Genomic DNA, 11,204 nt, shown 5'->3' on the forward strand with positions numbered 1-11,204 from the left:
GCAGTGTGGCTTAAGTTGTGCTGGGTAACAAACAGCCCCAGATCTCAGGGCTGAACACACAGAGGCTTCTTCTTCATGCCCACGGGGCATGCAAGGCTCCCCGCCAGACACTCAGGGCTCAGGATGGTGGAGGTTTTGCCCCCTCAATATGTCACTTCAGGATTCATCGGAGCAGGGGAGATGAGCCGCACGTGGCTGTTAAATCCCTGGTCCCAAAGTGTCACATATCTGTTTTACTGTCATCCCAAGACACACATACCAAGGGTTGGGGAATATAGGGGAGCACATAGGAATTTGGGGTGTCTCCTGTTTCCGTCGAGACCTGGAGATAATTCCTAAGAGCCTGGCGTGTGATTCATGGCCTCACTGTAAGGAGCTGTGCAAATGTCACAGTCCCAGAGGTGACAGCTAAGCCAAGAGCTAAAGGAGAAGAAACAGCCATTGGGAAGGGTCATGAAAGACTCTGCTGGGCACAGAGGGAACAGCATGTCCGAAGGCTCAGAGGCGAGGAGCTTGGCCTGGTGGAAACCAGGAGGGCAGGGCAGGAGCCAGGGCTTACTGGAGAAAGCCATGGAAATGAGCCAGAGGGGGGAGGGGCCGGTGGGAGTGGCCACATAATCAGATTTGGGTTCTGGAAGCTCCCCTGGGCTGCCACGAGGAGCGTGGGTTAGAAGGGGCTGGGGGCCAAGCAGGGGTGCTGTAGGGAACCTTCTGGAAGGAGACGGCAGGGTGGGGGGAGTCCCTGTTGGAAACAGAAGTCACACACAGGTGGAGTTTCTGAAGGCACTTTACGGGGACGGGATAAATCTCCGGTTAAGGAAACTAGACCTGTTGACACCATCTGGGACGGTCCTTGTCCTGGAAGGACAGGGTGAGCGGAGAGTGGCTTTGGAGGGTAGAAGAGAAGCCCGCTCACAAGAGCTACTGCTGTAAACTAGGCCATGCCCCTCAGCACTGTGGACATCAGGGCCGGGTCACCCTCTGTGGGGGGCCGTCCTGGGCACTGTGAGGGGTTGAGCAGCATCCCTGGCCCCCACCCACTCGATGCCAGGAGCACCCCCAGTGTGACAGCCACAGATGTCCCCAGACATGGCCCGGTGTCCCCTGGGGGTTAGATTCGCCCCTGGATGAGAAGCCCTGGTCTAACGGGGCAGGTGTCTTGCGAAGGACCGAGAACTTCATCCTGGAATTGTGCAAGACGTGGCTGGAGATCCTCTCTCCGTGAGACAAGGAGAGATCAGCTCAGGGGAGCAGGCAGAGGGGCTCCGTCCCCAGTTCCCCCCAACAGCGGGGGTCAGTGGTTTGATCTGACTCACAGAGAATGTGGACTCAAGTCTCAGAGACCCGGGCTGGACGAAGGCTTTCCAAACCTCGACGGGAGGGCCAGTGGGTGGGGCCAGGCCGCTAACCAGATCAGCTCTGCTTTTTCTAATTGCTTTATTACACTTGACGAAGATCAGGGCCCCAGTCGTGCAAGGCCGGAGAAACCCAGCCCACCCACCACGCCCCTCCACCACCACCCCTCCCATTAGGGGAAAAAGGACAGAGAAAAGGGCCCCGAGTTGGGATGACAGGGCCGAGCCCCTCAGTACGTGATCTGGTACACGGAGGCGTGGTCCCTGGACCCCGTGACGATCAGGCGGTCATTGGGGGACACGTCACAGCACATGACGGAGGAGGTCTCGGGTATCTGGGGGGATCAGGAGCAGAGCAAGGGGGCTCACCCACCCTCGCCCCTAAGCTCTGCCTGTCAGTTCAAATGTGGGCCCTTTGGGGCCATTTGCATCGGGACCCCCCCGCCCTTGGCCCCCTGAGCACACCTGCCCCACCCTGGTACCTGGAACACCACGGTCCCCATGGGCATGCTGCAGATGCTAACCAGGTCGTCCATCCCGACGCTCACCCACCACTGGCCTGGAAGGAGGCAGAGGGCACTGCGTCACAGGGGAAAGCTGGCAGCTGAGGGCCAGACCCCTGGGGATCTGGGACACGGAGGGAGCCCCCCACCCCCCTCCTACATCGCTGATGAAGGGAGTGGGGGTACTCAGGAGGGTCAGAAAGGGCAGGGCAGAGTCTGAGTGGGGCGGGGCCCTGTGGGAGGCTGGGGGCCCCTGGGGACTGCCCTCGCCCCACCCAGCCACTCACCGAGGGGCGAGAACTTGACACCCAGGATGGTGCCATCCTTACACCCCACCAGCTGCCTCTGGCCCCCACGGGTGGGCTGCAGCCACTGCTGGCCGTTGGCCATGCCCACCAGCACCCAGTCCTGCCGGGGGCTGGGGGACAGGCTCATTATCTGGGGGTAGGCGGCACAGAGGAACCTGCTCAGGGTCTCATCCAGCCCGGGAGGTAGGCAGGAACACAGGGACCCACCCTGGGGGCCCAACAAACAACTTCACATGTTGAGGCCTCAGTCTGCCCATCTGTCAAATGGGCATGGTCCTCTCTACCCTAAGGGATGACCACAGACTAAATGGGCTACCGGACCCTGGTACCAAGTATGAAAGAATCCCTATTCGGGTAACAGGGAACATTTCTAATGACCTCCTATTCCTCCCAGCATCCCTGGAACTTGGGGTACCACTACCCCCAGCTCTTCCACCAACATCCACCTCCTTCTCTAGTCCGAGGACCAGCCGCTACCCGGCCATGCAGGCCCCATCCCAGCCTGCACACCTGGGACTCGAATGGGTACTCCTGGGGCTCCCCGGCGGCCCGCAGGTCCCGGCACCGCAGACAGGCGTCCAGACCACCCGTCCAGACGTTCTGGTCTTTGATAGCGATACTCTTCGCTCCATTCGGGTGGCCTGGCAGGTCTCTGGACAGGAGGGGGTCGGGGCTGAGACTCTGAGCTCTGGGCATCAGAAACACCACCCGCCCAACCACAGCTCGTTGACAGGGAAACTGAGGCAGGCAAAAAGTCCAGACGGAAGCAGCCCAGCCAAGATTTGAACCCGAGTCTTTGACTCGCTCAAAAGTGAATTCCAGCAGGCTAGAGGGCTTTGGCGTCCAGACTGCCAGAGCCCTGTCTAGGGGATGAGGCAGGTGCGGGCTCTTGGGGTGACCTTGCCTACCCCCTGACCGCACCTGACCACACTCTGGTCCCGCAGGTCCCAGATCCTGACGGTGCCGTTGGTGAAGCTGGCGAAGGCCAGGCTGTCGGCAGGGTTGGCAGCCAGGGCCTGGCAGGTGAGACCCGGACAGGGCAGCTCATCCTTCACATGCAGGGAGGGTGCCGTCAGGTCCCACACACTCACACCAGCCAGGTGGTGGCCGCCCGTCAATAGGGTCGTGCTGTTGGAGAACAGCAGGCAGGTACGCAGGTAGGCTCCCTGGGTCTAGGATGGGCAGAGGCGCAGGTGAGGTCCTGCGCCAACAAGCCCCACCCCTGAAATAGCACCTTCCCCAGGGAGCAGCCCTGCTCCCAAGCACCGCCCCAGGAGGAAGCCCCGCCCCTGAGGAGTCAGCCCTGTTCCCAAGCTCCGCCCCCGATAGCCCCACCCACCAAAGAGCAGGCCCCGCCCCTGGGAGAAAGCCCCACCTCCCTGGGAGAAAGCCCCACCCCCATGAGGCAGCCCTGCTCCCAGGCCCCGCCCCCTGGGAGCCAGCCCCCCCCCCCCCCACACACACCTGTACACGCAGGTGGCTCTCGGGAAACCTGTCGTCCACCACCTGGCCGGCCAGGCTCCACACCTTGACACCACCCCTGCCGCAGGTGAACGCGTGCCGCGTGAAGCTGCTGACAGCCGTGGCTAGCACGGGCTCCCCGTGTTGCAGCATCCGCATCTTCTCCATCCTGTGAGGGACGGCCAACTTCTTGGACTGCCAGGGCAAAGCATCCGGTCTCTTCCACATGTCTTCGAAGTCCTCGAGGTCCCAGCACCTTGGGAGGGGAGGCCTCGGGGTCACCGACTTGCCTTTGAGCCCATCTTCCCCGAGCGGGGGCACCCATCAAGCCCCAGAGGGGCTTTGCTCTTTTTCAGATGTTGGGTTTCTACTCTCAGGCCTCATTTCCTCACCACACTACACTTCCCCCAAAGTCCTCCCCACATCCCTCCAAGTATTCTCCCTCCCCCATAACCCAACACCACTGCCTTCTGTCTGGAATGCTTTGCCCTATCCCAGCAAACTCCCACTCATCCTTCAAGGCCCTAACCATTATGCCCCTTCCTCAAAGAAGCCTTCTCGTCCCCATCTGGGCGCCTCCAGCCTCAAGGTTGGGGCTGTTTGCATCCAGCTCTGACACAGCCCCCCTCCCTCGCCATTCCATGGGAGTTCCTTCCCTAAAGCCCTTGAACCCAGGGCTGGTTCCATAGGGAGAGACAGCGATGCTGACCGTGTCATACATCTCCACCCAGACCTCTCAGCTCCGGTTACTGAGGACAGGACCGTGGCGATGGGGAAGGAGGAGGATGCACCTACACCTCTGGTCCCCTCTATCTGCCGGGGACAGGGTACAGAAAGGAAGGGCAGTGCACATACTTACATGGGCTTCAGAAATCGATAGGCTTGCCCAGCAGGCTCCTGCGGGTGGACCAGGAATCACAGCTGAGCATGTCAGGCCCCTGGGCCCCGTCCCCCCAGCCTTTACAGGCGGTGCCACTCAGGTCCTGGTCTCACCTGGGTCACGCGGGAGCGCACCCCCCGTGCTTCGGTGCCCGGGCCTGTGCTCCCTTCTCGGGAACCCTCATGGGAGCCAGGGGAGGGCTCAGGCCGGCTGAGAACTGGGCAGACAAGAGCCGGTAAGAGGCAGGCAAGGGCTCCCCGGGGCGGGCGGCCCCCTCCCACTGGGGTTACCGGAAGCATCTTCGGGGTGTGGCTCCATGCCTGGGCAGCAGCGTGGTCCTGGGTCCTGGCTTTCCTGCCCACAGGAAGGGGGGCCATCTGGTCAGACCAGAGGACCTGCCTGGGGTCTTAGAACCAGAAAACCTTAGGGGGGTGCAGGCGGCGTGGACAGGACTGACTCGTCAACTGCCCCAAATCTGTCCTCCCACCCAGACGGAGCTGCAGACAGTCTCAGGGCACAGTCCCGAGTCCTCCGAGGGCATCCCAGGGGTAAGGGTGCTAGGGAGGAAGTGCACCAATCCCACAGGAACCGAATGCCCAGACCTGGGGGCCCAGCTGGGATCCCCCTCCTCCGGGTGCCGAGGATTCCAGTTACTCACCAGACCTGGCGTCTCTTCTGTCACTATGACAATGGGAAGAGGGCAGGGCGATGGAGAGGGAGACGGCAGGATGACAAGTTCAGCCTGTGCTGTCCCCCCACACAGCCCGAGGCCACCCCTCTCCCGTCACCCTCAGGGAGACTCACTCCTGTGTCCCGGCCGGTCCACCTTATCGTGGGTCCCAGTGAAAATCTGCCAGAGCTGCTCGGTCAGAACGTCCTGCCAAAGCCTGGGCTCCGAGTCCCAGGGGGTCTGCCTGTCCAGCTGGTGGCCTGGGGCGTCGTCCAGTCCAGAAGGCTGCTGCAGCCAGTCGGAAGACCTCGAGGCCATGACGTCCTCGAAGTTTGGCCCCTGGAGACTGGAGGGACGTGGGGTCCTGACCCCCCGCTGCCAGGAAGCCTCGGGGCTTGCAGGCCTCCAGGAGTCCTGGTCGGCCTGTTCACCAGGGGAGACCTGGCTCTGCTGCGGCTGCAAGCATGGGGTTGTAAGGGACATGAGGACGTGCCCTTTGCCCCGGGCCTGTCCTCTCCCTCCTCGAGGACGCAGAAACCTACCTCCGCCAGCTGGAAGCCCAGGGGCTCGCTGCAGGTCTCCATGATCCGAAGGAAGTTTTCTGCCTGGAGGGGGCAACGTCATCCCAAGCTAAGCCTTCCTGATGGGACAGCCCCGGGGCGTGGATCCCTCCCGTGAGCCCGTTTCCCCGTGCCTACAACGGGGATATACCGCCCCTCGAACATTTTGTGTGAATTCATGATAACGCAGAGCCCTCTGCACTAGACTTAGCGTAAAGCAACTTCCCTATACCCAGAAGCCAGCCTTGGTGGCAGGTGACAAAAATCTAAGTCTAATGACCAGTCACCATTATAATATGACAGTAGAGTCAGATCCGGGTTCGCACCCCAACTTCTTTCCTTGGGATGTCTGAAAACTAAAGCCTGAACACCACTCTGTGCTTAAAACGGCCTCAAGAAGCAAAACGGTGTTTCCACATGTCCCCTGTGTGGGGACAGCATTTGAATTTCCTTGAACGATGGAAAGATACTAAAAAACCGACGGTTACCTCTACGGGGGAAGGGCTGGCAACAGGACAATGGGGGACCCCGTGGGAGGGTCACTCGCATTATTTTATATTTAAAATGGAGCCATGTGACTACCACTGATTCCAAATTTAACAGCTTCTATGGACACACAAGGGACTGAGTAATCTACGTTTCTTTTTCTACCTACCCACAGGACACCTGTCTGTCCTTTTAGGGTACGCTCCTTCCTAGCACATACCCTACTGCTTTTCCCCCGTAGGACTGATCCGACAAAGGTACTGGCTTCACTTTAACCCCTCCTTCCACGGGACTGCGCCTGCACAGTAGCTGCCGGCCACAGATGGCTATTTAAACATCAAGTCGAGTACACTTAAAAACGCAATTCCATCCACGTGGGGCCAGCGGCTGCCGAAGCGGACGGCACCAAGACCCAGCAGCAATGGTTCCTAGAACACGCCCGGCCTCCAGCTGAGGACTCAGACCAAACGAGACAGGAACCTCCCGGCCAGGACGCCCGAGAATTCGCAGCGCGGGGACCCAGCTCCTTGTCATGCACGATAAGGAACTCTCTGGGGTTTGTGCGTGTGCAGCTGTATTTAATCCAGTGCCAGACTAAATATAGTGACCTCAGGAAAGTTCTAGATCTGCCTCATGTGCTAGCTGCTAGCTTCATGTGGCTACTGAACACTTGAAATGTGGCTGGTGCCACTTAGAGGATGGCACTGATTTGGTCTTTGGTCTACGGCCCTGGAGGGGCGCCCATGGGCATTATTAATGCACTCTCCCCGCCACCGTGGGTACCAAAAAGCTCTCCCAACAGCCTTATAAGTGACCCTGCTCTCCATCTCCTGCTCGCGTGACCTGAGAGGGAACTTCCCCCAGCTCCTTGCACCCCCTCGCACCTGGATCTGTAAGTCATAAATCTCGTGACTCTCCTTCCTTTGTGTGGGTGAATTGAAACTGCGCCTTCAATCAAAATGCCCCCGTGGCTTTCACTTCCCCTACGCGGGAGCCCAGATGCAGAGGGAGCCACCTGCCCACCTCGTGTGGGTGGCTTGTGCCCCCTCGTTCAGCAGGTCGTAATCTGCATATTCTTAATTCAGGACACGGGCCCAGCCTCTCAACACATCTGGCCCAGGGTGAACCGGAAAATCCTGGGAAAACGTTCCAACTCACGAAGAAAGACAAGTGATAAAGGCAGGCAGCGTGAGCGCCCACTGCCCTCAGTTCTGTGTAACAGGCACAGAACTGGCTTTCCCATTTTGCAGATGGGAAAACAGAGGCCCAGAGAATCAAAGCCAGTTTCCCCAAATCAGGAGAAACGGGGGCCAGGCAGTGTTCACCTGCCTCCATTGCCCGCCTGGCCCCTCCCCTGCCTGGTGGGGCAGACCGGATGGTGGAGGGAGGGCTGGCATGTGGGTCCCGCTCTCTGAGCCCCAGAGCTCCAGGCTGCTGCCTCCTGGGGCAGCCGGTGATGGATTCCCCAGCTGCGCCTCCCAGTAGCTCAAGGCCCAGGGGAGCCTTCCCCAATTCGCCCTGGCTCGTTAATGCGCAATTTACTGGCACTTTAATGCTCTCAGCCTGCAAAGTGCTGCTCCCTCCTGCCTGCTGGCTGGCCCTCCCCGGGGAGAGCTGTGTGCAGGGGGCTGGGAGCAGGGGGGCTGCCTGCCTGGGATTGTAAACGCACAGGCAGGAGGCTGGCAAAACAAGGAGCAGGGAACAGAGGGGAGGGAGACGGGCAGGGGGTCCCGCAGGACCGCATGGCGGCCAGGGATCATGGCCTGTGGGGAGGGCCCTCCTGGGTGAGCAGCAACGTAAGTGGCCCATCTGGGGGCCTCGCCCCCCAGTCTTGATACTCAGCCAGGGCTGTCAGGGTCCTCCCCAAAGGAAGCCCACCATCTGATTCCTGCTCACCACCCAACCGCTGTTAGTCACCAGCATCCCACATCTGGATGGTCCTAACTGGTCCTCCACGCTTGGCCTGGCCCCCACTGTCCATCCTGCCCACAGCTCCCACCAGAGGGCGCCTGTGAACCACTCACTGAGTCAGGGCCCCCCCTCTGCTGCCCACAGCCCTCCAGGGCTCCCACCTCCCTCCAGGGGAGAAGCCCAAGTACTCCCTGCGGCCCACCAGGCCTGCCCCACCTGCCCCGTCCCCTCCCTGCCCTCCCTCCTCCCTCTCTCTGCTCCAGCCACACGGGTCTCCGGGTCTCCTCGCTGTTCCTCCAACACCTCAGGCCCCATCCTGCCCCAGGGCCTTTGCATGGGCTGCTCCCTCTGCCTCATGTCTTTTCCTCATTGCAGACATCTACACTCCTCCTCTGCCCTCCTTCAAGTGTTTGCTCAAATGTCACCTTCTCAGCGAGCCTTCCCTGACCACCCTGAATTGCAATCCACTCCCAGCCCGGGCCCCCAGCCCCTCAGGCTGTTCTAATCCACCCCCCACCTTTCTCGGGCCCTCACCATCTGACACTGCTGTTTACCAAGCTCCTCTCGCCCCAAGGGCAGGGGTTCGTCTGTGTTCTTTTTTGCCATTTCCCCGGTGGCGCCTACACCACCACTTGGCAAGCAGGTGAGGGATAAATATCTGTTGAATGAATAACTGAGTTCTGGTTGCTTCCTGGCTCCCCCCCTCCGCCCGCTCTGGGTCTGTCTCTCTCTGTTCCCCGAGCTGCCCACCCCAGGCCCTGCTGAGTCGCAGACGCGGCCCTGGCCCTCTGCCAGTCACATCTGGCACAGGCAGCAAGTCCTGCCAGCACCCAGGAGAGAGGGGCCAGGTGGCGGGAGGTCAGGCAGGGGCGGGAGCCGGGCTGCGCTGAGGACAGGGCGCCCCATGCCGGGAGCCCGGGCCCCCCGGGCAGACCTGGCCCCCGCTTGCTCGAGAGCCCGGCCCCTGAGATCTCAGACGCACGGAAGATGACAACCCGGGTGTGCCTGGCACATAAAAGGCCCTTCCCAGCCGCAGCAGCCGAGCCGCCACACAGGGGCCGGGAAGGAAGAGGCTCCGAGACAGGATGGAGATGGACCCCCAAGATGTGGATCCACTGACTCCCGGGGGATTCCAGGTCAGGCCCCCTCCTCTGCCCACAGCCCTCCAGGGCGCCCCCTCCCTTGGGGTAGAAGCCCACGTCCTCCCCGCGGCCCCCCAGGCCTTCCCCGCCCTCCCTCCTGCCTTTCAAGCAGGGGCAGCTGTACCCCGAGCTCCTGCTCACTCACTCACCTGCTTGTGATGTTCCTGGAGACCCTGCCGGATCTTCTGGAACTAGAAGGAACAACAGCGTGACACTGGGAGGTGCTCGGGGGAAGTCGGCCAGGGTCCAGAACCTGAACGCTGTGCTTCTCCCCAACTGTGTGACCCCGGGCAAGTTGTTCGACCTCTCTGGTCCCTAATCTCATCAAATGGGATACACCTCGTACACTCAGAGTGGGAGCTAGTTAGGGAGACCCTTGGATTTCATTCTCAAGGTGAAGGTCAAAGCCCTCCCCGTGGCCCCCCAGGCCCTGCACGACCTGCCCTGTCCCCTCCCTGCCCTCCCTCCTCCCTGTCTCCCCCTCACTCCCTCTGCTCTAGCCACACGGGTCTCCTTGCTGTTCCTCCAACACGCCAGGCCTGCTCCTGCCCCAGGGCCTTTGCACGGGCTGTGCCCTCTGCCTGGCACACCCTTCCCTGTTCTCTCCAGGGCTGGCAGGAGCTCCTTATCTTCCACGTCTCACTGTGAACATTGCTTCCTCCAAGAAGCCCTTCCTGACTCCCTCAGCTCAAAATCTGTGCTCATTTTCACCCCATTGGCTTCCATTTTTTCTTTACAGGCTTACACTTTGTTGCGTCTTGTTTCTCTATTTACTGGTCTTCCTCCTCCCGTTAGAGCCACCCTGTCCAATGATGTAGCCACTAGTCACGTGTGGCTATTTAAATTAAATCAAGTTAAAAATCCAGTTCCCTTACAAATACTCAAGGGCCCCATATCCTATTGGACCCTGTTAATATAGAACAGTCCCATCATCGTGGAAAGTTCTAGAAGACCGTCCCACACTAGAACACACCCTCCTCGAGGGCAGGGACTCCAGTTACACGCCGTATCCCTACAGGACCAACTGTCGGCCCCAGAAACACCTCCTTTAAATGTGAAATTTCTAGTTTTCCCAGCAAGGTTGGCATTAAGGAAGAAGGTCTCCCGATAAGCTGGGGCCCAAAGGAGTTAACTCACTCGGCCAAAGTAAAGCGAAAATAAGTAGACAGGAGGGGGTCCCCAAGCCCGGGAGGGGTTGCCCGGTATGGCTCACCAAGTAGTAAATGTGCTCTATCTGGCTCGTCAAGTGAGGGGGGACCCTGCGGGGAGACAGACCAGCTGGAGGCGGCGGCTCAGGACCCTTCCCCAGCACGAGCCATGCTTCAGGCTCCAGCGTGGCTCTCCCCGACTCGATGCCGTATTTGGGGCCAGGGCTCTCTGGGCCCCCGAGGGATGGGACGGGATTCTCTCCTGGGCGGGACTTCGGGCCGCGGTGGGCCCTCCAGCCCCAGAATCGCCCTCACCTGGGGAACTGTTTCTTGAGCTCATCCAGGACGTCCTGGTAGTTCTGGCCTGGAAGGCCGGCCCCAGGATGAGCCTGGAAAGGTTGCGGGATGGATAAACCAAACCCACAGGCCCCCTCACCCCAGGCTCCTCCCTCTCCCCCCAGGGGCTAATGCCACCCCAGATTCCTCACTGAAGTCCCTGGGGGCCTCACCATCCTTTGAGGGGGCCCCTGGGGGCTGAGATGGCCCCTGGAGGTCATCTTCAGGCAGTAGGCACAAGGGTTTTAGCCAAGGACTCTAAAAGTAACAAAGACGTCAGGTCCTGGGGCAGGGACAGAACTGGTCCCACCCCACCCCTGGGCCTCCTGCACCACCCACACGGCCTCCCCTCCAGGACCCAGTCCTGGGCCCCCATCCCCTCCCTGACCTCCAGCACCCCACCACATTCCCCACATCCTGTGTTCATTCATCAAACACTCTGAT

The 11,204-nt window shown here is 60.5% G+C and overlaps 1 protein-coding gene across 1 annotated transcript; it reads right to left on the reverse strand.

Moving 5' to 3' along the window:
- Nucleotides 1-1,529: 1,529 nt before the first annotated feature.
- Nucleotides 1,530-10,981, reverse strand: TLE6 (TLE family member 6, subcortical maternal complex member). The gene is made up of 16 exons (XM_087425766.1): nt 10,913-10,981; nt 10,740-10,813; nt 10,490-10,535; nt 9,426-9,467; nt 5,720-5,782; nt 5,312-5,633; nt 5,166-5,188; nt 4,798-4,861; nt 4,621-4,724; nt 4,487-4,524; nt 3,631-3,883; nt 3,088-3,338; nt 2,677-2,818; nt 2,146-2,296; nt 1,838-1,914; nt 1,530-1,690 (listed from the first exon to the last, which is right to left on the reverse strand). The coding sequence occupies exons 1-16, from the start codon at nt 10,979-10,981 to the stop codon at nt 1,586-1,588; spliced, it is 1,824 nt and encodes a 607-aa protein (XP_087281892.1). The 3' UTR covers nt 1,530-1,585.
- Nucleotides 10,982-11,204: the final 223 nt, after the last annotated feature.

The sequence above is a fragment of the Ceratotherium simum genome, chromosome 39, assembly GCF_057802395.1.
Source record: "Ceratotherium simum simum isolate JZ-2026a chromosome 39, ASM5780239v1, whole genome shotgun sequence".
In the NCBI taxonomy this organism is placed as follows: Eukaryota; Metazoa; Chordata; class Mammalia; order Perissodactyla; family Rhinocerotidae; genus Ceratotherium; species Ceratotherium simum.